Consider the following 27,054-nt stretch of genomic DNA (forward strand, 5'->3'; position numbering starts at 1 on the left):
CTTTCTTATGACCCTCAGTTGATCTGATGTAGATCGGGTATCACCTATTGAGTTATCAGATAAGCCCTTCAACTGCTCCGTATCTTACTTTTCGGTTTTTTTCACGTAAGGCATTTGTTTACATTCACTTTTCCTTCCCTGATAGCCCAGTGAAACGAAACTTGATACACCTTAACAAGACATGCATGGTCTTGAAATAGCTTGCAAAACTTGAAACATCATGTCAAGAACTTGAATTACGATATTTTCATGCTATATCTTGATAAGATCTTGGTAAGATATTATTAAGATAAACCAAGAAAAATTCTTGACAGCTACAAAATCTGACTAATCTGGATAACACTTTTCATCAAGCTTCATGCTTCTCATCAAGATGTTTCAAGTTTCATTTCAGGGAGTCATTTGTAACCATTCCCTAAATGCCTTTGCTTCCTAAATTGGTCTTCGAACTTGCATCTGATCCATTGACGAAGACTTTCAGAGATGGTTTTGATAGGTCCTTTGTTATTGTATGAGGCAAATAATGAAGACACAGACGGACGTATATAGTCTAATGTGGGAACTAAGCGAGAGGAACATGGATGGAGAACAATCTGAGATTGAATAATTGATGACAAATTGTAGACGAGAATATACAGGAAAATCAGATGAAAAATAGTTCTAAAAATTTCATTATATTCCAGCCACAGGCTTAGTGGGCATGTTTTTACGCCTGGTCATTGATTAAATAATAGCGAATCGAACTCTATCGACTAAAGATTATTGGATATCATGCTCGTCCACCTAAAAAATTTTTCTTCTAAAATTGTACTCAGCAAAAAAAAAACTGTCAAAAAAGCAGTTTTTGTCAAAAATGAAATGCTTAAGAGAGGGGGAGGGGAAAGCTTTTAATCGGAGGAACGTCGCCAAAACTTTTGTGAATCTCGATCCTAGAAATTCATCGAAAAACAACTGGAAATTGGGAATTGATCTTCTAATGACTCTTCCACCAAACAACGAGAGGGATGTTGACCAGAAACTATTAGACGTCTAAATTTCCTTGTACGAAGCATATTGTTAATTCTGACCGACAAACAATGATTAGTAATGTGATCCCTTTTACAAACTGTGGCATCTTCTGCTTAACTGGTCACAAAATTAGTAAAAGAGCTCCCTGGTCGAGCTCCTGGGTATCTTGCAAGTTTTTGGCAGATTCTGTCGCATTCTTGCAAGAGTATGCATGTTCGTGCGAGTTTTTGCTAGAATCTTGAAAGATAACGATTTTTCTGCCAGATTCTTTCAAGATTTGGTAATATGGAGTCGACATCTTTTCTAATACAGAATAGGAATCGGCAGGAAATTTCAGCCAGAAGATGCATCGTCTTCTGTCTTTGTAGGAACCTGCCAGATTTATACATGATAACCATCCGGTCTCGACTAGGGGAGTATCTTTTCTTTAATTTTTATTTTAAAGGTCCAAATACTGTCTATTTCTGAGACATCCAATAGTATCCAATAGTAATGCTCTGTAATGAATGTTCTTTTCTGGCAATAATTGCACTTTATTGTTATCTGAACACCTGTTTTGCACGCATCAGTGGAAAATACTTTTAACAATCAGATCAAAATCTATCGATTTCTGTCATTGGAAACAATTCTCCCTGACCACGTGATCAAATAACAATTTATGCATAGAAGAATTGATCATTTGTATTCGGTTATAGAAGAATTCACTCGGATCTGAATTTTGAGCTAAAATGACTTCCCTAAATTTGATCTGTACCTTATACACGTATTGTTTTAAGAGATTCTGACTGATTACTTCTGATCACTTTTCAACAAAAGTTCAACTGGATTTAATTCATAAGTTTGTTAGTATAATTACTGTAAACGCTCCTTTATTACAAGTTCTAGTTAACATACTGAAATCATCCGTTATTAGTTAAAGCTTTCATCTCTATCGGGAGTCAGATATCTCAAAACAATTGATTATCGTTCGTTTTCTCATCCTTTATTTTTGGGTGGAACTGTTGCGCCCCAACTTTACGCAATTGTATGCTAAAAGCCTAAAAGTATGGATGAAAACAGAATCTACAGTGCGAGCGAAATTGATTGGCTGACGAGACATGATGACTCGACTCTTCAGCAACTCAGAGTATCTCACACTTTGTTCATCTCCCAGTTGCGACAACGAAATGGACAATTGCAGAAACCCGGGTTCACTTAATAGTCTGTCCCATGATCAGATTTTAAGTATAGATCAGTTAAGAGGGGTGTGATAGCCGAGAAGTAAGGTGTGTGGTTGACACATGAATAATCGATAGTTCGATCCCATGCCTCAGTGAAGCTGTCTGTTTGAGGATGTGTTATGAGTTCTCATTTGACAATAGCTTTGATTTGACCTTAGCGTGACCAATTGTGGCTGCAATAATGGTACCATGATAAATTTTCAGACGCAAGAGAAGTGACAATAGTCGCTAAAGAAAAGAATTTATCTCGCAAATTGAACAGTTGAAATGAGGGAGAAAAAAACCCATTTGAGTAGCACTGCTACAATATAGTTCCACCCCCCCCCCTCCCCCCCCCCCCCCCCCCACACACACACACACACACACACACACAAGTTCCACCCACATATCAGTACAGGCTACAGTAAATACACTGCACTACAGACTAAAATACTAATATTGCTCAGCTGTCATTACGCAGAAACACTTTTTTGAACCATTTAAAGTGTAATTGAAACTTAAAGTTGACAATAATTAAAATAGTTGATCAAGGTCGGTCTCCTCAAGTAAAATTGGATTGACCAGAGGATGCAAAATGCTCATTAATGGCCGCCAGAATAAAACCGAAATCAGCAAAAATATTGATTTTTGGAATTATTGATTTTTTCAAAATGTGAGCTTTAAAATTTATTGGGATGTCATCTGAAATGACTGTGTTAAAAGGTAGTCTTTGTAATGGAGTGGTAAACCTCACTAATTCCACAGTGATACAGAATCAATGGAAACTTGTATAAATAAACTTTTGCGTACCTAACATTGAAAACACACGATGCATGATTTTGTATGGATTTAAGGATTTATATTTAAGGCTGTAAACACGAGACGATCCTCGTGGTCACAACGTCTGATCACGTACATATTACAAAGTAATTTCTATAACGTCCTTTTTTCGGAGGCCATTTGGTCCGGGTTTTTATATTACGTTTTCGCAGTCCAGTTATGTAACTTTATGTACGTTATATCACTATCATTGCTTTACATATCCAATTAATTCAGCGGAGATCAAAGGGTGATTTTCGTGTACAACCATCTTCAATCAAATTTATTGTGAAACAATTTTCGGAAGTTTTTGGATTTTGTTTTTTATTTCAGCAATTGATGCTAAGCTCGTATCTTTTCTGTTTGCCCCCCCCCCCCCCCCCAGTTATATAAAACCAGTCTGTTTGCACCCCACCCACCAAATATGCAATTTTTGGTCCTCACAGATCCCTTATTTTATTCATTATAAGTTGCCGGCAAGAGTACAAGATTGGATCGATTTTTGTTACCGGATGTCAACTAAAATACTGCTATTAAACAAATCCTATGCAAGATAAGCGCAAAAAAATAAAAAAAAGCATTCTCCTTTGAATTAATGTAAATGTGTTAATTTCAAATGTTCGCTGCATCATGTAATTGTAAATGCCATTTGTGCCTAATTGTATATAAGTAATTGTCTGAAATGTTAACAATATGCTATAATATGTGTAAGTGTGGTAAAAATGGGCGTGGGGGGGGACGGAAAGGATCCTTAAACTCATCATCGTGTAAGGTCTGTGTTGGCTTTTTGCGATTGGACTTTTTTGTCGCTGTGTTTATCTGGCTAACCTCGACTGCAGTTGTTAGTGGTTGCTTGTTGTGCAAAGGAGTAAAAAACAGCAAAACTTTTTTCAGGCCATGGCGTAGATCAAACAACAATGACTAAACGTAACGAAGTTCAACAACATATTTTAACAAATAGAGACCGAAATAATATGCCTAGACTGGTTTAGCAGTTTTAAAAAATTTATTTTAAAGTTGTGCTTGTATTTTAGCATCTGTATTGACACTTTTGTTTGAAAAAAAAACAAGACACAAAATGAATTAATCAGCGCACACTAAATTTGATATTTCGACGAAATTTTTGAAGAACTATCAAGCGTAACATTGAATCTTCTGTTTCACTAATTTAAGAAACATGAGAAAGTAACTAATAACAGGTCATTTGCTACATAAATATACCTGACAGTAGTATACAGAAAAAATTTTTGTCGCACTTCTGCTTGGCTTTCACGCCAAAATATGGTACTTTTCCAATTTCTCTCTCTCTCTCTCTCTCTCTCTCTCTCTCTCTTTCTCTATCTAACTATCTGTCTCTATTTCGCAGAATTTTTCTATTGATCTCAAATTGATCAACTTTGGCGCAACTTTGCTTATTTTGCCAGCGTTTCACTATCTTTCCGATGAGGTAGGTGATTGTCACACTGATTTAGACTTGATTTCTTCCCATCATGCCGCGCTGTAGTTTTCTTTCCGCGGAAGGTTAGTTGCGGTTTTGGTTTTTTCTGTGCCTCTGCAATTTAAGTTTCAACGCTTTTCTTTGTCTACGCTAGTTGAGGCTCAACACAGTCTTTTTTTGCAAAGCTCGTTGTCCAAAACACAACACTGCTACGTTGTATGGCATCTTAAAGAGCATTTTGATTCAAGTCGAAAGTGTTAGTGCAATCTCTTTATAAATAATAATAGTTTTATAACTTGGAGTCGATAAGAAGAAACTTCATGCGTCATCATTTGAATTAGTACATTTTAAAACTTTTGCATTGAATTTGTATTGCATTTACAGTACTTTGTGTTGAATTATGTTTGACTGCGAATCATTCCGGTTATCCTTGATCGTGATAGATACTAAAACATAGTTTGATGTCAAATTTACATTTTTCTATCTATAATAATCTATGCTACCAACAATCCTCGCTACAATAATTATCACTACAAAACTTTTCAAACTAAGGTCTCAGGTGTTTTTTTGTCATCGAAACTAATTGAACAGACAATTAGAGAGGCGACGAAAGAGAGCTCGATGACAATTAGGTATGACATTCGAAAAACCTAGATATTATAAGTGAAATCGGGTGATTGTGCCAACAGTGACATGATGATGTTTATTAACGGGGAAAGTGAAGAGGAAAGTGAACATGAGTGGATCAGAAGAGCGGGTGAAGTTTTAGACAAAGTAACCACATACAATTTGACTGATCTGTTGCACTTCTTAGTGCCCAAACAACTCCAAGTAAGTAGATATATTGGCAACGCAACAGTCATTTTTAATACTGTATAATCATAAATTGCCGTGACAACAAGAACCGCCATATAGGGGCTCAGTGCTTACAAATTCAAGTCTCTCAGACGAAAATCCGATCAAGAAAAAAGCGGTACAGAAGCGACTCGCTAACATGTAGGATGATGATATTTGATGTTAATTAAGGCGCAATGAACAATGAAATTCACTTGAAAAAAGATTGCCATACAACTTGACAAAAATTGTTTCAAATCTTGACAACGCAACTATCAATGGTACTTTTCAAAAAGCAAATCAAAATTATCACAATATATACTGATTATATAAAGCAAATCAACTTCTCCGCTTTTTTATTAGTCTGATTGATTGTTCATTAACCCACATTAAGTTCCTTGAAAAATTTATATTTTCACACATTCCTAGACCCAAATGTTGTGTGATCAGAGCATATCAGACCAAAAAATCCTGCGACCAGTTTATGAAATGATCAAAAAGCTTTTTCCTTTCAGGAGTTTGTATTTGAGAAAACTGCCTAAATCAACTTTGTACATTTTTTTTTCTTGAATATCGATGGTTTCGTTTTAGTTAGTTCTGATTAATTTCCCTATAATCATATATGAGCGCGTTTAACCTAGCTAATAAATATTGCTTGTGAACCTGCTTTTAAAGTGTCGTGGCCGATAACACGGGTCAAAGAATTCAATAAGTTGAATTTTAAATTAAAATTGGAACTGAAAATATACAAAAACAGCTCGTATTTATAGTACTTATTTAGGCGAAAATATACAGAGAAAATTCAGATTAGCTAAAAACATTTCACATGATTGACATGCAAATAGATTTTATGTCCGAATCCCGGAGGTGATTTTCAACTTTTATCAACATTTCATGAGAATCATATATGGGTTAGGTACAATCGAGATCATTAGTTGGGGGTCGGTGGATGTTAGAATCAGGTTTCTGTTGATGGGAGATTTTACTTCTGATATTTGATTGATAGAGCAATAAGTTAATGATATTTCAGGAGTTTGTATTTGAGAAAACTGCCTAAATCAACTTTGTACATTTTTTTTCTTGAATATCAATGGTTTCGTTTTAGTTAGTTCTGATTAATTTCTCTATAATTATATATGAGCGCGTTTAACCTAGCTAATAAATTTTGCTTGTGAACCTGCTTTTAAAGTGTCGTGGCCGATAACACGGGTCAAAGAATTCAATAAGTTGAATTTTATATTAAAATTGGAACTGAAATATACAAAAACAGCTCGTATTTATAGTACTTATTTAGGAGAAAATAACACGGGTCAAAGAATTCAATAAGTTGAATTTTAAATTAAAATTGGAACTGAAAATATACAAAAACAGCTCGTATTTATAGTACTTATTTAGGCGAAAATATACAGAGAAAATTCAGATTAGCTAAAAATATTTTACATGATTGACATGCAAATAGATTTTATGTCCGAATCCCGGAGGTGATTTTCAACTTTTATCAACATTTCATGAGAATCATATATGGGTTAGGTACAATCGAGATCATTAGTTGGAGGTCGGTGGATGTTAGAATCAGGTTTCTGTTGATGGGAGATATTACTTCTGATATTTGATTGATTGATCAATAAGTTAATGATAGCGCCAAGACTGAATTATATTTTATTTTCAACCTGTGGCCATTACTTATTGACCATTTTTGTCAGGAAGCTTCGCTTTTCGTTCTTTGAAACTTCGATAAAACTTCTAAGTTTTTTGATGTTTGTTTGAAACCATCACATCCACCCTCCATTTTTAAGCAAGTTCGCGGGTATAGGTTCTCCAAATCTGTCTGGCTGTTTTCTGTTTCTTGTTGATGTTTGTGAAGGTTCTAGTGGTTCAGGTTGCTGATGCTCTGCAGCTGATATGGCTGCAGAAGCTTCATCTTGATAAGAAGGTCCCACATCCGAGTTCTGAAGTTGCGGTTCTGAGTGAGATGTGATCTCCTCCACTGATGGTTCAGTTTTCACATTGTCCTCGTCTAGTCTCGAAATCTGGTCATCGCTCACTAATATAGGCCGCGTTAAAAATTTCGGTTAAATAGGAAAGATGTCCTCAAGCCCTTTTTGACAATGAACCTTGAAACATGGGCCTTGAATAGAATGGGTTCGCACGAGTCGGAATCTGCTATTGCTGTTAGTTTCACTCTGCGTCCCAGCGGGAGTTCAACTGGAGTATTTCTCCTCGTCCTTAAAGTGTTGCGATGTGTCATCAGTGCCTTTTGCAGGAATACTCCAAATGACACATTACGATTGGGACTCCATGCTTAAGTGCCCGCTTTACTGTCCGAACTGCCCTTTCAGCTAGTCAATTAGCTCCTGGATGATAGACGGGTGATTCCATTTTCTTAATTCCTGGTGATTCACACCACTGTTAAAAGTCGTCACTTGCAAATTCAAGACCATTAGGTACTAAAGTTTTTGGTATTCCGAATCTTGCAATGATTTGACTAAGATATAATTTAACTGTTTCTGATGTTCTACTTACCGCGGAGAAATCTTCTATCCAGCCATAACCCGCGTCAACAATTACTAAGGTATTGCCTTGGTCCATAACCTAACCCTAGTCCATATGGAGCCGTTCACAAACGTCGGTTTTTGGCCACAGAAAGACTCTTTTTCTCACGCTAGGCCTGCTCATTTGACAATTCTTACAACTATTAACAAAATGTTGACCGTCTTGGGTAATGCTAGGCCACCACGCTATCATTCTAACTGATGCCTCAGTTGCTTTCTTACCAGAATGTGTCTCATGCGATTTTGCCAAAAGCAAGTGTCGTAGTTTGGGTGCAATGAAAGGAACAACACCTCGGAAGATGATTCCATTGTGCATGGTCAGTGTATCTTTGTGTTGTTCGAATACTTTTCCGCTCCTGAACATTGTTTTCAATTGGCACTTTTGATTCGTTTCGTTATGTCCTGGAGCAGTCTGTTTGTTCCAATTTCGGTTTGGTTTCTGCATGGGTCCCCATATCACTCTGAGCGAAGTAGATGTTATTGATTGCGAAGCAAAATCGACCGTTGTCGGATTCGTCTTCGTCAAAATCCATTCGGTTCAAAGCATCTGCGTGGGGTATCTGCTCTCCTGGCGTGTACTTCAACTCATAGTCGAAACCCACTAGAGCTATTGCCCATACTGTGATTCTAGCTGATGCTGTCTTCGGGATGTCTTCGTCTGGTCCAAAGACATATTTGAGTGGTTTGTGGTCCGTACGTAGGGTAACTCGTCTTCAAAGAAGGACTTCAATCTTGTGACCACAGACACAATTGCCAGTGGTTCCCGCTCTTTTTCGAGTAGTTTTGCTCCGACGGAGATAATTTTCTCAATGTATATGTGACTGGATGTCCTCCTTGCTAAAGAACACCGCCAATTGCTTTTTCAGAGGCGTTTGTAGTAACTGTTGCTTCTTTTTGTAAACTATAAGGCTGTACAAGTGGGTAAAGCAGAGAATTCATTTTTTATGTCTTCAAAGTCTTTTTTTGCATTTTGCCGCATGAGAAATTGTTAATTCTCATGTTATTTAAGAGTAGCACTTTTGTTGCAAAATCAGGAATCATTCATCAGTAAAAATTAGCCCAACAAACGCTTAGAGTTGTTTGTTGTTAGTTGGTGCTTTTGCATTTTTTTCATCATGTTTGGCATCTGGTGCTATTCCCTCCTTTGAAACGGAGTATCTCAAAAAACTAACGCTATGGTCTTGTTTTGAGTTAGATTATTTTTCTCATTAATAGTAAATTTTTTCTCACGCAGTCATTTCATGACTTCAAGCATTCTCTTGTCGAGCTGCTCCTTGGTAGTACCATAGACCAGCAAACCGTCTTGAAAGCTCACAACACCTTTGATTCCTTTGAGTGTTGATTCGGTGCAATTCTGGAAGTTTGAAGACGAGTTCTTCAGTCCTTGAGGTAGTCGGCACATCTTGAACAGTCCCCGAGATGTGTTGATTGTGAATATATCTTTTTCCTGCTCGTAAAGTTCAATTTGATAGAAGGGACATGAGAGGTCAATTCTGCCAAAGTATGAGGCCCCATGTAGGTTCTGGAAGATCGTCTCCATGTTTGGTATTGTGTACTCCTCATCCATGACCTTGCCACTGATATGCGTTTTCGAGTCCGCACAAAGTCTCAGCTCTCCACTCTTCTTTCTCTGCCAAAGCACTGGAGATGCTTTAGTGCCTCCTCCTGGCTGTACCGCTTTAAGGATGCCCTGTCCGGCCATCTGTTCCAGCTAATCTGTAACCTTGTCCTGAAGAGGTAGAAGTATTTTTCTGGCTCTGCAGTATCGGCTGTGATACTGGTGTCAACTTCGCTTGAGATTTTTTACCCTTCACAGCAGGTAAGTGCTCGGTTGTAATTTTTTTCAAACCCTGCTTGGTTAGAAAGTCTCTACCAAGTAGTCCAAATTCCTTATCAAACTGCACAATTGCTAGTTTTTTGTGTGAGCCTGCTTCCATTTCACTCAACGTTACAAGTAGGTGTTCCTAGAAGCGCTAATTGATTACCATCATAAGCTTCGAGATGTCTTATCTTATCATCCAACTGAGGTTTACCAAGCTTGGTTCATATTTTTGATGATATCACTCTGCTATCTGCACTTGTGTCTACCTGCCTTTTCACTTTGCAGTTATTTATTGAGATATATTCCCATGTCGCAGACATGCTTAAGATTTGTTCTTTAGTATAATACTTTCCCATCTGCGATTGTGGAGATGCTTTTTCAGTAGAAATATTTTATTTTTCGCGAAAGTTATTCTGTTTATTGTACTTACCTTAATTTGGTCGGTGTTTGCTTCAACACATTTTTGAGAAGTGTCCGTTTTTTCATAGGTGTTGCATTTTTTACTTAGTGCTGGACAGGGTCTACTAGAATGTGGCTTACCTCCACACCTAGTGCACATGTTGTTGCTTTAATTAGCCGTGTATTTTTCAGTTGGTTTTCGAAAGGCCTTTTTGAATTTGAACCCAACTTCTTCTTTCACAGTAAAAGGCTTATTACCTGATGAAAAACTTGCAAACACCATTGCTTAACTTCTGAACTATAAGTTCTCAGTGATCTCAGTAACCGATATTGCGGGTTTTGGCTTTAATACCGCTTAGTAGACTAAATTTTGCCTCAGGGTCCCTCAAACCTGAGATAAATTTTATTTTTACCTACTCCTTGTCAGGTTTGGCCGCTGTTTTGATTTTTTCGAAGTCACAATAGCGTGCTTCCTCTCCACAACGCGCTAGGAAATTGTCGTCTGGCTCCCCTACACTTTGTATTACGGACAGAAAATTAGCCCCTCCAGCCGTTACTACCCTCTCTTTAGGAGAAGTATAATTTTTAATCGCCAATCTGATGTCTTTATACGGAGTATTTATCAAATTCCTGGGACTAATTGGGCTCCTAAGTTTAATAATTTCGTCTTGACCGCACAAACTAGGAAAAAGATTGGTTAGTTACCTGTAGTTACTGTACAGTATCATTGGTGTCGATCTTGTATTCTTTCTTCTCTGCGCGAAATTTCGCCACAAAAGACATAATCCATGCAGTCGCTGATTCTGCATTCTGTAGATCCAAAACTTGTCCGTCTGTAGCTGGTCTGGACACCATTGTGGTGGTTGGTAACACGGGTCAACGAACTCAATAAGTTGATTTTTAAATCAAAATTGGAACTGAAAATATACAAAAATTGGCTCGCATTTATCGTACTTATCTATGCAAAAATATACAGATAAAAATTAGATTAGCTAAAAATATTCTACATAATTGATATGCGAAGAGATTTTAATTCCGAATCCCGGAGGTGATTTCCAACTTTCATCAACATTTCACGAGAATCATATATGGGTTAGGTACAATCGAGTTCATTAGTTGGAGGTCGATGGATGTTAAAATCTGGTTTCTGTTGGTGGGAAAATTTACTTCTCACATATGATTAATAGGTCAATAAGATAATGATAGCGCCAAGACTGAATTAGATTTGAGTTTCATTCAGTGGCCATTAATCATTGACAAAGTTTGTCAGGCAAGTCTTTTTTCGTTCTCTGAATCTTTAATAATACTTCTGAGTTTCTTGATGTTTGTTTGAAACCATCACATCCACCCTCCATTTTTAAGCAAGTTCGCGGGTATAGGTTCTCCAAATCTGTCTGGCTGTTTTCTGTTTCTTGTTGATGTTTGTGAAGGTTCTGGTGGTTCAGGTTGCTGATGCTCTGCAGCTGATATGGCTGCAGAAGCTTCATCTTGATAAGAAGGTCCCACATCCGAGTTCTGAAGTTGCGGTTCTGAGTGAGATGTGATCTCCTCCACTGATGGTTCAGTTTTCACATTGTCCTCGTCTAGTCTCGAAATCTGGTCATCGCTCACTAATATAGGCCGCGTTAAAAATTTCGGTTAAATAGGAAAGATGTCCTCAAGCCCTTTTTGACAATGAACCTTGAAACATGGGCCTTGAATAGAATGGGTTCGCACGAGTCGGAATCTGCTATTGCTGTTAGTTTCACTCTGCGTCCCAGCGGGAGTTCAACTGGAGTATTTCTCCTCGTCCTTAAAGTGTTGCGATGTGTCATCAGTGCCTTTTGCAGGAATACTCCAAATGACACATTACGATTGGGACTCCATGCTTAAGTGCCCGCTTTACTGTCCGAACTGCCCTTTCAGCTAGTCAATTAGCTCCTGGATGATAGACGGGTGATTCCATTTTCTTAATTCCTGGTGATTCACACCACTGTTAAAAGTCGTCACTTGCAAATTCAAGACCATTAGGTACTAAAGTTTTTGGTATTCCGAATCTTGCAATGATTTGACTAAGATATACTTTAACTGTTTCTGATGTTCTACTTACCGCGGAGAAATCTTCTATCCAGCCATAACCCGCGTCAACAATTACTAAGGTATTGCCTTGGTCCATAACCTAACCCTAGTCCATATGGAGCCGTTCACAAACGTCGGTTTTTGGCCACAGAAAGACTCTTTTTCTCACGCTAGGCCTGCACATTTGACAATTCTTACAACTATTAACAAAATGTTGACCGTCTTGGGTAATGCTAGGCCACCACGCTATCATTCTAACTGATGCCTCAGTTGCTTTCTTACCAGAATGTGTCTCATGCGATTTTGCCAAAAGCAAGTGTCGTAGTTTGGGTGCAATGAAAGGAACAACACCTCGGAAGATGATTCCATTGTGCATGGTCAGTGTATCTTTGTGTTGTTCGAATACTTTTTCCGCTCCTGAACATTGTTTTCAATTGGCACTTTTGATTCGTTTCGTTATGTCCTGGAGCAGTCTGTTTGTTCCAATTTCGGTTTGGTTTCTGCATGGGTCCCCAAATCACTCTGAGCGAAGTAGATGTTATTGATTGCGAAGCAAAATCGACCGTTGTCGGATTCGTCTTCGTCAAAATCCATTCGGTTCAAAGCATCTGCGTGGGGTATCTGCTCTCCTGGCGTGTACTTCAACTCATAGTTGAAACCCACTAGAGCTATTGCCCATACTGTGATTCTAGCTGATGCTGTCTTCGGGATGTCCTCGTCTGGTCCAAAGACATATTTGAGTGGTTTGTGGTCCGTACGTAGGGTAACTCGTCTTCAAAGAAGGAATTCAATCTTGTGACCACAGACACAATTGCCAGTGGTTCCCGCTCTTTTTCGAGTAGTTTTGCTCCGACGGAGATAATTTTCTCAATGTATATGTGACTGGATGTCCTCCTTGCTAAAGAACACCGCCAATTGCTTTTTCAGAGGCGTTTGTAGTAACTGTTGCTTCTTTTTGTAAACTATAAGGCTGTACAAGTGGGTAAAGCAGAGAATTCATTCTTTATGTCTTCAAAGTCTTTTTTTGCATTTTGCCGCATGAGAAATTGTTAATTCTCATGTTATTTAAGGGTAGCACTTTTGTTGCAAAATCAGGAATCATTCATCAGTAAAAATTAGCCCAACAAACGATTAGAGTTGTTTGTTGTTAGTTGGTGCTTTTGCATTTTTTTCATCATGTTTGGCATCTGGTGCTATTCCCTCCTTTGAAACGGAATATCTCAAAAAACTAACGCTATGGTCTTGTTTTGAGTTAGATTATTTTTCTCATTAATAGTAAAATTTTTCTCACGCAGTCAACTCATGACTTCAAGCATTCTCTTGTCGAGCTGCTCCTTGGTAGTTCCATAGACCAGCAAACCGTCTTGAAAGCTCACAACATCTTTGATTCCTTTGAAAGTTGATTCGATGCAATTCTGGAAGTTTGAAGACGAGTTCTTCAGTCCTTGAGGTAGTCGGCACATCTTGAACAGTCCCGAGATGTGTTGATTGTGAATATATCTTTTTCCTGCTCGTAAAGTTCAATTTGATAGAAGGGACATGAGAGGTCAATTCTGCCAAAGTATGAGGCCCCATGTAGGTTCTGGAAGATCGTCTCCATGTTTGGTATTGTGTACTCCTCATCCATGACCTTGCCATTGATATGCGTTTTCGAGTCCGCACAAAGTCTCAGCTCTCCACTCTTCTTTCTCTGCCAAAGCACTGGAGATGCTTTAGTGCCTCCTCCTGGCTGTACCGCTTTAAGGATGCCCTGTCCGGCCATCTGTTCCAGCTAATCTGTAACCTTGTCCTGAAGAGGTAGAAGTATTTTTCTGGCTCTGCAGTATCGGCTGTGATACTGGTATCAACTTCGCTTGAGATTTATTACCCTTCACAGCAGGTAAGTGCTCGGTTGTAATTTTTTTCAAACCCTGCTTGGTTAGAAAGTCTCTACCAAGTAGTCCAAATTCCTTATCAAACTGCACAATTGCTAGTTTTTTGTGTGAGCCTGCTTCCATTTCACTCAACGTTACAAGTAGGTGTTCCTAGAAGCGCTAATTGATTACCATCATAAGCTTCGAGATGTCTTATCTTATCATCCAACTGAGGTTTACCAAGCTTGGTTCATATTTTTGATGATATCACTCTGCTATCTGCACTTGTGTCTACCTGCCTTTTCACTTTGCAGTTATTTATTGAGATATATTCCCATGTCGCAGACATGCTTAAGATTTGTTCTTTAGTATAATACTTTCCCATCTGCGATTGTGGAGATGCTTTTTCAGCAGAAATATTTTATTTTTCGCGAAAGTTATTCTGTTTATTGTACTTACCTTAATTTGGTCGGTGTTTGCTTCAACACATTTTTGAGAAGTGTCCGTTTTTTCATAGGTGTTGCATTTTTTACTTAGTGCTGGACAGGGTCTACTAGAATGTGGCTTACCTCCACACCTAGTGCACATGTTGTTGCTTTAATTAGCCGTGTATTTTTCAGTTGGTTTTCGAAAGGCCTTTTTGAATTTGAACCCAACTTCTTCTTTCACAGTAAAAGGCTTATTACCTGATGAAAAACTTGCAAACACCATTGCTTAACTTCTGAACTATAAGTTCTCAGTGATCTCAGTAACCGATATTGCGGGTTTTGGCTTTAATACCGCTTAGTAGACTAAATTTTGCCTCAGGGTCCCTCAAACCTGAGATAAATTTTATTTTTATCTACTCCTTGTCAGGTTTGGCCGCTGTTTTGATTTTTTCGAAGTCACAATAGCGTGCTTCCTCTCCACAACGCGCTAGGAAATTGTCGTCTGGCTCCCCTACACTTTGTATTACGGACAGAAAATTAGCCCCTCCAGCCGTTACTACCCTCTCTTTAGGAGAAGTATAATTTTTAATCGCCAATCTGATGTCTTTATACGGAGTATTTATCAAATTCCTGGGACTAATTGGGCTCCTAAGTTTAATAATTTCGTCTTGACCGCACAAACTAGGAAAAAGATTGGTTAGTTACCTGTAGTTACTGTACAGTATCATTGGTGTCGATCTTGTATTCTTTCTTCTCTGCGCGAAATTTCGCCACAAAAGACATAATCCATGCAGTCGCTGATTCTGCATTCTGTAGATCCAAAATTTGTCCGTCTGTAGCTGGTCTGGACACCATTGTGGTGGTTGGTAACACGGGTCAACGAACTCAATAAGTTGATTTTTAAATCAAAATTGGAACTGAAAATCTACAAAAATTGGCTCGCATTTATCGTACTTATCTATGCAAAAATATACAGATAAAAATTAGATTAGCTAAAAATATTCTACATAATTGACATGCGAAGAGATTTTAATTCCGAATCCCGGAGGTGATTTCCAACTTTCATCAACATTTCACGAGAATCATATATGGGTTAGGTACAATCGAGTTCATTAGTTGGAGGTCGGTGGATGTTAAAATCTGGTTTCTGTTGGTGGGAAAATTTACTTCTCACATATGATTAATAGGTCAATAAGATAATGATAGCGCCAAGACTGAATTAGATTTGAGTTTCATTCAGTGGCCATTAATCATTGACAAAGTTTGTCAGGCAAGTCTTTTTTCGTTCTTTGAATCTTCAATAATACTTCTGAGTTTCTTGATGTTTGTTTGAAACCATCGCATAAAGGTTCTCATGATCCAAAAAAGGTTTTCAATTTTTTAGTCGCACAGAGAAACGATTAATAAATACATTTTGATGTTCAAAAATTACGTCATGAGTTGTAATCTAGCGTCATGAGGTGTAATTACGTCATGGCTCTAATTTTGCTCACTAATGTTGAATAGAACCCTTTGTTTTGTTTCATAAGCGATGACGCTGCTATAACAGATATAAAAAGATTTATGTATTTTTTCTGACAATAAACTAATCGGTTTTACTTATGATCTCATTTTGTTTCGTTCGTCATCAGTTGTATTGTTATATTTAAAATTGGCTTCTTCGAAATAAGTTTGAGAGTTTCTTCTTGTCCATCTAATTTTGAAGACACTACTCCTAGTTGCTTTTTGACGGCCTGATCATTTGTAACTTTTATCGAGAACCTTTACTTGGGGACGATCACCTTGACATAATTGTGAATCTTTGGTTTGTTGAAACAATTTTGGTGTGTTGCAAATGATTGATACCAAGATTGAGATCATCTGCCTCTGATAAGATTTTAATGCTCCCGAATAGTCTCATTGGTCAAACAAATCTCTTAATATGGATATTAGGTTTTTAAGTCATACACTCAACTAAGGAAAAACCGATTTTAAGCGTTTTGGAAATGAAAAAAATCCAAGTGTTGAAAACATTTTCAATTGCTATTGGTGTATATTTCTGACTTAACAGATGAACTTAGACAGTTTTCCATAAAAACGTCTTCTTTTCTACAATCTACAATTATTCAAAACTAATTCTAAAGCGGACCGGCAACTGATATCAGCTGGACCACTTGGATCTGATCAGCGCCATAAGATTGAAGATGACTGCAAAAATAAAAAAAGCTCTCGAAATGGTTTCTGTCAGACTCAGCTGCACTCGAAGTCTTTTCTGATCAGACTAGTGTGCACTCAAATCCACCTCTGAACAGACTATCCCAAACCAAAGTGAACTCTGATCAGAAAAATTTTGGACTAAAGTGCGCTGGAGAAATTTTCCAGACCATTGAATTCGAGCGCATCATGCGCAGGCGTGCACTCGGAGATGATCTGCTCAGAGGTCTAATCGGCCTGAACACGTGGATCTGGGAGAATGTTTGTTTTAGGCGAGTGGTGTTCCCGAGCCCCTGCTTGCAGCATTCTTGTCTGCATTCCTGTTTATGGCTCTCTTGGCAATTGTACTCCTCCTTCTCACTCTGTGTTTCTACTTCACATACTACCACAAACGACAGTTGGCAAAAGAATCCGAGTTGTGATTAGCTCCCCAGAGATTCGAGAAGAGATTATCGTTACTAACGTATACCGGTGCCAAATTTCCGCAATTTTTGCTTGTTTTTGATGCTGGTTTCCACTTTTTATAATCGGGCGAACAATTTTGTAATCATACAAAGAACGTATATGTAGTTTACCAAGAAGCCATTCAACTATGTATGACTTAATAATCCTGATACCTTAATCCATTATAAATTGTCCTTTTATTAATGTACTTTAAGTTTTGATGTTTCTTGATGATTTAGTGAAAATGTGGTCCACAGCTCGATCCGCTAATTGGCAAATTAAGTGATTCATGCAATATATCGATCACATGCTTAATTGGAGTGCTTTCCACATTTTCTAAGTAAAGGCCTGTAAGTCGTCGTTAATTGTGCCAAAAGCTTACAGGATTGTTATGAGCAGAATTTAAATTCATAATAAATAAATATTGTACCAATTATGTAGATTCTACTTTACTTAGAATTCAAAAATTACATTAATTTTGCCAAATTTGCTATTTTTTTGAAAATCTTAGAACTACTTTACAGAATTTATCGTTCCAACCCCACTTGTGGGGTGAGGAACTGTATACTCAAATGGGTTTCTTTTTTTTGTTCAGTCAATTTTTGCCGATCGATATTATTCATCGCAGAAAAATATGGGTGGTATCATCAATTAAAAAGGATTTTTTGAATTGCTTTTTTTCGAGGAGTAATCGAGGGTCAAAGTTTTGTGTGAACACAGGATATTTGGCATGTTTTTCTTCACTTCTAGCGTAATTTTTGTTCAAAAATTATGATTTTTTCTATTAAAAAACAATTCAAAATTACATTTCACGCTAAAACGAAACAATTTTTAAGGTGCAAGTATATGAATGGTGATAGAAATGCAAGTTCTGGTCTCATAGGGAAGGGAAAAAATCAAATTCAATTTGAGAGATGTTTTTTGGAGAACTTTTCATATTATTTTTTCTTTAGTTTATGAGAGATTAGTCGCTTTCCATGAGTTCCGTTAATGACAAACCTCATTAACAGTGAAATGATGCCCAATTAACGAAAAGTTCAAGGAATAGCACATTTTGTTTTGCTCCGACTCGAGTTTCTGTACTTTTAAATGAAGCTTTGATATACTTTATCAGATTTTAACAACTTTTTGGAGTTCTATGACAGAAACTCGATGGCTAAAAGTGCAATTTGCTGCCTAACATTATGCGAACCTACCTAGTGCTTTGAGTGGACAGCTAATGGCTGTTAAGACTTTAAGAATAATGTTTTGAAATTTTTTTGAACACTAACTGATCATAAACTTACACTACTAATGATAGTTTTCAATGATTCAGAGACGGCGTTCAATGAATCATAATTAAAGTTTTCAGACATGGTTTAAATGGCTTCGACAATTTCTCATTGCACTTTTACCTCTTTTGTTGTTTTTCTCACAGTCATTAAACTTATTGTCATGTCTAACTGATCATAAACTTCTTTTCGTGAATTATAAGTCACTCTCAGTAAAAACAGGACCCCCTTCTTTTCTACTGCAGCCAATACCAATCTGGTTAGCGGATTTATCTTCCAACTATTGGTTTTATGACTTCGATTCAACGAGTTTTCGTACATTTTTTTTCATTTTTGGATTTTTTTTTGTAAAATTGGTTCCTTTTGAAAACTTACACTGCTTTAATTAAATTACACTACTAATGATAGTTTTCAATGATTCAGAGAAGGCGTTCAATGAATCATAATTGAAGGTTTAGACATGGTTTAAATGGCTTCGACACTTTCTCATTGCACTTTTACTTCTTTTGTTGTTTTTCTCACTGTCATTAGACTTATGGTGATGACTTATGGACAACAAACATCCTTATCTTCTCATCGAGGCATAAATTAGCGTGTTTGTTTTCTTTCATTGAAAAATAATGAGTTTAATGACGTTGATACTACAGGTTTTCTAAAAAAATTTTGATTTTAGTATTTGGTCATATTTGTTGATTTTTTGAAGTCAAATTTTTTAAAACAAGTAATTCAATTGCCGTTAAAAATTTAACGGAAAATAGAAAAATTTTTACCGAAAATTTTTTTTATGGCATCGACACTTTTCTCGCTTAATTCTTTTTGAATTTGTTGTGATTTTATTCTTTATGTAGCCGTAAAAGGCTGACCGGTCTCATATGCTTCTAAATGAGAATTGAATGAAAAATGTTACTAAAGGCAGTCAGCTTATAGCTGATAGTCTTAAAGTTTGATATTATTCTTTTTCAAAGATTTCATTTTATTCTTTAACTTTTCCTTGTTGTTGTTCTTTTTGTCAGTCAAATTCTAACTTATTCTCATCGTTGAGTGGTCCCGTCCAACTCTTTGTAACTCAACAATTATTGTGTCTTTCATATTTTTTTCTATTTTTTGGATATTTTTTATCTTTGGTTCTTTTTCAAATACTATTACAATATCCTAATACTGATTGTTCCCATTGTCTTATGAAAGGCGTTCAATGGATAATAGTTAGAGTTTTCAGAGAAGAGCTTATGGTTTAAATTGCTTCGACATTTTCTCGCACTTTTCTCCTGAATTTTTAGTTTTTGCCTGTATTTGTTGCTGTTTTCAAAGTCAATGACGTGTTATAATGTCTTGTTGACAAATTTTGAATGACACTTTCTCTTGTCGTCCCATCGAGGAATAAGTAAGCGTATTTACTGGCTTCCGTTGAGAGCAATTGGATTTAATGGCGTTGATACTACGAGTCTCCTCAAAATGTTGATGGCTCTAATGTATATATATTTTCTGAAGTCATATTGTTAGAAAAAAAATCCCATCGCTGTTAAAAAATTAATTCAAAATTGAAAAATTTCCACGGAAATGTTCATTTTTTAATGGCCTCAACTTTTTTCTCGCTCAATTTTTTTATTTGATATTTTTACCTGTTTTTTATGCTTTACCTAGCCGTAAATTGCAGAAAAGGTCTTATAAGCTTGAAATTGAAGATTGAATGAATGATGTTACCCGTAGGAGTCTGTTTAAAGCGAACAGTCTAAAGTTTATGATATTGTACTTTTTCAAAGATATTCCAAACTTTTCAGTTTTTGTTGTTGTTTTCGTCAATTTTTAACTTGTTTTCATCATTGAGAGGTCCAATCCATTTTCTGGATTCCAGATAATAATATAGCGTTTGATATGTTGTAAATGATGTTTTGTTTGGCGGACAATATGCAATTTCATAACACTTTTGTGAGTGGTCATTATTCGTTTCTTCTCCTTTTTTAGCTCAATTGCGTAATAACAGAAACCAATGACTTTCAAATATGGCCCGAGCGAGTTTAATTAATCTTTTAGTATGATTTAGCTGAACTAGTATAAATCGCAATTGTATGAAAATAATTAAAAGTCAGATAATAGCCAAGGTATTCAATGGCCACAATAAATTGTGTTTTCGCAATTTGTTTGCAGTTTTTTGAGATTTTCCTGAGCTTGTTCCGTTTCTACGGCTTAGTCTAACCAAAGACAAGTCCTGTTGGTTTCATGTTGACATTTTAAGGGAATTTATCATTGTTTAATTGAGTAAAAGGTAGTGATGTTTAAGACTTATGAAAATATTTTTTTAAAAAATTTTTTGATTGGTTTCTGAATTTCACCTATATTTCTTCTTTTTGTCGACTTGATGCCCATTCTTATTAAGGAAAAATCTCATCTGCTATGTAGTTAGGAAAAAGTAAATTAGAGGTTAAACGAGGAAATTAACAAGATAAAAACGAGGTTATATCCGATTGCGATTGCTTTTTGAATTTGTTAATAGGTGCTTTTAAATTAAAATATTGAGTTTTTACTGTCAAAGTTTCGTTTTTGCTTATTTTGTTGCTTGTTTTTTTCTCGTAACGTTTTTAATGGCAGATCTCGTCAGCGCTGGAATGAGGCATGCCAATATTTATATCGTTTAGTGGTTTGGTTGTGTAAAAATTTTTTAACACTCAATCATCCAGTTTTGATTATCATGTCATTTTGTTGACAATTAAGTAAAAAAAGTAGATGACCTCGAGTTGGAACATCATGTGCAATCGCACATTAACGAGCATCCTTGTTTAATTTTTCCTCGAGGGATCTCAACTTTTAGTTGTTTGAGCTCGTTTAAGCGCATCACTCTGGCTATATATATTTTTTGTTTGTTTTTCGTTGTTGCCTAACTCTGTCAAATTTGTTTTTGAAGACAGTTATCCATAAAAATCTGTTGGTTTTAGAGTAGTCTTAAGTTATTGCTTGCGCAAAGTTGCTACCCCTCCTGTAGTTTCATCAAAGTGTTCGAGTCAAGTCTTGCTGTGTAGCAAAAGTCAACTATAAGAAATCCGAATGAAAACATGACTCTTGTTCAGTTTCTTACAAAAAAGGATAACTTGTTACCCCCAGATAATTCTGGAAAACTGTATTTTCTTTGAAACGTTTCGGAAACTGTAATGTTTTGGAAACGTAATTTTTTGGAAACTGTAATTTTTTGAAAACGAAATCTCAATATATAGCCACTGAAGTTTGGTCTGAAATTAATATTCCATAGAAAAGACATGCATAAGTTTTATTCTATCAAAAAATGTCATCAACTATTTTCGTAACGCTACATAATTCATCTGTGTGTTTCAAGTTTCTGAGGGCTGCAAGCGCAAAAGATTTGCTCAATCTAAGAACGTATTCGGAATCCTGGCAATTATGAGTAAAATCTGATCTGTGAATCGTGATTACACGTGCATTATTAGACCTTGCTCATGCGGAACAAAACAGTTGCACTCTCATTGTACTTATGCATACAGATCTGAAGAGACTGAAAGACTCAATTTTTTTGTAAGCTCTGTGTTTGGTACCAGCATTTGTGATACAATAGTGCATGCAGTCAAGTCTGTTTGGTCATCGGCCATTCAGTGCTAAACGTCAAATGATCAAAAAATAGATAAAGTTGGTTGTGTAATGGTATTGAATCCGGCTGGTTTCTAATAATCCATTCAGGAAATATTTGAAAAAATGTAGAGATAATAAGTCAAGTCACCTATAGCCATTTCAAGGTTTGATCTCTCATCATCCTTCCCAGATAATTGCTTGTTACTTTGAGAACAACAGGCAACCTTATGTATATAGGGTACTTTATTTTGATTAAGCCACTGAGAAAAAATTGTATTGATTATCAATCAAGTAGCGGTTCGAGATGTACGCCAAAATTTTGAAGTGAATTTAGCAGAAGTTAGGTAATTGAGCCCTTGCGTGAGCCAATTCGCTCTGACCCAAAGATCCAACAATCTTAAATTTTATCCTACAATGATTGAAAGTCAAATGACTTTTCATACTAAATCATGATTTGTTGCAACAAATATATATCAAACTATGTCAAACAGATGAACGTTTTATAAACAGGTATTGACAATAAACATCGGAAAAAAGCAGTAAAATTTTTTCTTAATGCAAACATGCCAAACATTTATTTGTGCTTAAACTTTTGTCAAAATTTGTTAGGTCTCCTGGAATCGTGACGTTCGACTATGGCGATGTAAAACGCTGTCAATTAAAAGAGTTCCAAAAATTTATTCTGTTGTTTCACAAGATAAAAATAAAAACCAATCAGATCATTTTCAGTGAAATGAGCGCATAACTCAGAGAAACTTTGTTTTTGAATCACTTCCATACCGTATTGCAATTACTATCACCACCCAAGCTTCTTTGATTGTATAGGCTACATGAAAGTCTACCAAATTCCATTCTATCTAATGCGACAATGCACAAACTCAATACCAATCTTTTCGTTCAATAATTTGTTTACAAGTTAGCAGATATTTTGGATCTTTTCAACAATTGCCCCCCCCCCTTTTGCAAGATTCGGGGAATTATACCCAATGCCATAACACCCAATGGCCTTATAACCCTATGCCATTATACCCGTTGTCTTTATACCCAATATCATCTTAGCCAATGCCAATATACCCAATGATCTTTGTTTTTTTTTCGTTCGTTAACTGACGTACAAATTAGCAGTGGTTATTACAAGGACATTACAACAAAGATACGGGGTCAATATAATCACTTCTTCGGTTGTGATAAATTTGTATCAAGTCACGCTTGCTACCATTTTATTATATGGTCGATTAAATAGTCATTCTGAAAACTGCAGGTGTGAAAAGGAGAACTAATCACAGGAATGATATGATCGGTGAAAGGACAATTTACCAATGTCAGTAACCCTATTGTCAACTTGTGACTATATTGTCACCTAAGTATGCTAAAGTATCCAGGAGTAGCTCATCCGCAAATAGTCTTGAAACGCGGTACCGTCATATTGAGTTTTAGGTTTTCAGGAATACTATGCACGACATTTTGCCGACAGATCACATCTAACTTCAGATCAAGTTCATTGTAACTGTCCGTCAAGTCTGATTTATTAGCGGATCTTTGTCTCCGCAGGTTGATTTTTAACGGGTAACGATCTTCTTAAATTGATTGAGTAACGGGTCTTTGTCTGCAAAGAATGATTAATTAACGAGTCTTTGTCTGCAAAACATAATTCATAGAACGGTTCGAGTAGCGTGACTCAAGCTTGCAGATTTTTTTTAACCTCAATTACATCCACTTAAAATTCCGAACAACAAAAACATTCGCGATTTGACTAACTAATTGAAACAAAACAAATAGCAGGTAACCCAAATATTGTCTGAAAACCAAAAGATAAATAATCATTTAAAAAGTAAACATGCATGTAACCAGACAATACTAAGCTGGATGGATCAAAAGGAAAATATGCAAAATATGCGTGTGCTCAGACGTAATATTAAAAAAAGGAAATGACATATACAGCAAAAAACGTATCGCTAGTTGGCAAGATCAATACAAAGCCTTTAATAACCATACTGGCCCTCCTAACAAAACCCAAAAAATTGTTTGTATTGAATTTGGAAATTAAAAAGCAAAACAACTTCTAAAATATTCAGCTTCTTTCATTCAATTTTTGTTTTACGAATTTTTCAAAAGTGCACCTCGCCTTTGGCCGAAGCCTTAAGTTTTAAGTCATCAGACCTTTAGAGGAATGAATTCAATGCCATGAAGACCAAAGCATCGGCGCGACGACCATCTGGGGTCTAGCTCTTTGAGGAGTTGAGTCCAGTGAGCCTTAAGTTTTCCTAAAACCATCTTTCGGGACATAGTAGAACATGTGTTGTCTAAATCAATCATGTAGTGTAGTAACTCATATTTTTAGCTCTGCAACCACAGTTGCAAAACTACTCTGTGATGTTAATTCTCTAACTCTCACTATATCTATCTTGTCTGGACCATACACAGTATTTCCCACTGGAAGACTATCCTTTCAGATACCAATTGTGCGCAGGGATCACACACAGTTTTCTCATCCACTGCCCATCAACTTTCAGTGAAAACTGTGTAGCAATCATCTCAAGCTCTCTCACATCTCAACCTTACTAAATCTGCGTTTGTTGCCTACTAACATAGGTTTCTGGTCGATTAGAGTTTGCAAGAAACTTTAATTGGAGTCAAACCAAATCACTACTAAATGATCAAAACTTCATCTACTAGTCTCGATTTCACTTTCGTTACTTTTTTTCACTTTAGAATCAATTATTTTGACCATCTTTTGGTCATTGGAGACATTTCCAACAGGTAGAAGTCGGTGAGAAATGACTACAAGAGCCACTTTTGTTCACTGGGTCCCACCAACAATCACTTTTGCTCCCTTTTTTCAAGGTCGCTATTCCAAGCTCTGTCTCAACTCCTTCATTTCAGGCTCTTTCCTTCGTTGATGAGTATGGGACTGGCAGGAACTCACAGAAATTTTGTTTTGAGTCCAAGGTGGCTTGCTTAGAGCACACTCTTCAGACTATCCGCTTAGCTATCTTCCGCTAACTGAGCTAGCAGTAGTTATCCGGGGCACCGCGTGGAGGTTACGGATCACGTCTACACCTTGGGTTATTAACCCTCCTCAAAAGGTTTTTGCCTCAGCAATGTGCTTCCATGTCCCCCTCACACGCAACTGTAAATTTTACTTATAACCGTTTTCATCTAGGGTTTTTGAAATTTTCAATTTTTGTTTTTTCTTCTAATTTGTTATTTTGCGCATACTGAAAAAACGCTACAGACTGTACATTCAAATCCAGCAACCATCTTTTTTAGTGCTCTTCATTGTACTCATATATCATCTCAGGAGATCAGTCACTAAATTGTATCACACAGAGTGATACCTGTTAATAAACGTAGCATTCCAGACGAAGATCTGTTAGTGAATCCAGTATTGCGGACAAAATCCCGTTAATAAATCATTCTGCACAGACTATGAACCGTTCAAAATTCATTCTGTGCATATAACGACCCACCCATCAATAATCATAGGCAGACTGAAGGTCTACCAAACACAGTGCTCCCGGTTTAAGTTCTGCCTGTTTTCGCAATTCACATAATGAACTGGTAATTCTTAATTCAAATACTTCAATTCAGTATTGTGTAGGCTTGAAATACTATGATTCTGAACTGAAATGCCCTGAGCACAACCTCCGGTATCCTTGTAATAACAACCGGTAATTTGTAATCGGATTATTGAACGAAAAGTTCCAAGGGTATTTGGCATAACTTGGAATAATGCCATTGGATAATTTGGAATAATGCCATTGGGTAAAATGCTATGTAATAATTGGTCGCATGTATTATAAAAAGAAATATCCAAGCCATATGGGGACTAAAAGCACTTGCGAGTTAATAATTAAAATCGTTCTGATAGATATAATCTGACAGCCTTAAAGTGTGACGTTACGTACTGATCATCAGTCTACAATGTCCGGTTATGTCTCGCTTATCTCTTTAATCAGAGAGGACAATTTCACAAGCAGCATGTAATGCATAGCTCTTTTCAGTAACTGCGTTATGGATGTCCAGATTGCACTCTTCATCAAACGCTCCCTTTGGTTCGTAAGTGTATGGTACAAAGAAGCGATGACGGTGGTTGTTTGTTGGATGTCCTTCGTAAAAAGGAAGCGTGTCTGTGGGCATGGGTTTCCTAAATATCAAAGTTAATAGCTCAGCTGTAAATGTCTCTTCGTCACAAAAATTTTTGTGACGAAGAGACATTTACAGCTGAGCTATTAACTTTGATATTTAGGAAACCCACGCCCACAGACACGCTTCCTTTTTACGAAGGACATCCAACAAACAACCACCGTTGTTCGAAGGACACGCTCCTCAAGAAAGCAATTAGCCTACAATTTCATTCTCTTAAACTTAGTCTAAAATCTCATTGAAAATCAGGGTCCGTCAAGACTCAATTGCCCGCAAGCTACCAAAAATACAAAAACGACGTTATGTTTACAAAATGAAAGCAAGAAACAAGGGCATCGTATGAAAAGCAAACAAAACATCAGAGATAATTCTTGTCATTTCTGAACTCAAGCAAGGCAATGTTAGTTTTAACAAATTTACTAAGAATTAACGTTTTTCGGGTCAAAACAAAAAAAATCCAAGAAAATGAGAACACATCAAAGAAATATATGAGCATCGTATTTGAAAATAAAGATCTCAGAGTTGATTTTTTTTCGGCTGTAGAATTTTTTCATTTGTGAGAGCAAGAAGTTATTGAACGTTTTTAGATTTTTTTATTTTTTTTGCCCACCGAAACCATTGTGGTAACCTATGCCATTTTTGCACGCATTGACGAACAATCGAATCAATCCAAAAGTGTTTTTGGCATTCTCTCTGATTTTGAATAGTTCTGTACTAGTGTTTCGATGAAGACCCAGATAGCCGTAAAAATTTTCAGAATACTCTGGTCTGGCTATGTCGTAATGAGACTTGATTGCCTACTATTTTGATATTATTAGTTTAGCTGGTATTACCTTTGTTTGTATTAGCAGATCTCTCGATTTGTCATAATTTCTGCGTAGAAAGCAGACCTTTTTACCCCAGTTAATCTGTGTGCGCGCATTCTTTTAAAATCACTTGTGCTGTCAAACTTATCGTTTTAGGCATTTTTTTCAAAACTTATCTGCGAAAAACCTGAAAAGCCTCCATTGACAT

The 27,054-nt window shown here is 36.6% G+C and overlaps 2 protein-coding genes across 2 annotated transcripts in view; one reads left to right on the forward strand and one right to left on the reverse strand.

Moving 5' to 3' along the window:
* LOC142348548 (10 kDa heat shock protein, mitochondrial-like) overlaps positions 1 to 27,054 on the reverse strand; it is a 124,996-nt gene that overhangs the window by 77,177 nt on the left and 20,765 nt on the right. The window lies entirely within an intron of this gene.
* LOC142348545 (uncharacterized) lies at positions 1,530 to 17,537 on the forward strand. The gene is made up of 3 exons (XM_075399926.1): positions 1,530 to 2,196; positions 5,154 to 5,295; positions 16,876 to 17,537. The coding sequence occupies exons 1-3, from the start codon at positions 2,054 to 2,056 to the stop codon at positions 17,023 to 17,025; spliced, it is 435 nt and encodes a 144-aa protein (XP_075256041.1). The 5' UTR covers positions 1,530 to 2,053; the 3' UTR covers positions 17,026 to 17,537.

Source organism: Convolutriloba macropyga, chromosome 10, assembly GCF_964194025.1.
Source record: "Convolutriloba macropyga chromosome 10, txConMacr16.3, whole genome shotgun sequence".
NCBI lineage: Eukaryota > Metazoa > Xenacoelomorpha > Acoela > Convolutidae > Convolutriloba > Convolutriloba macropyga.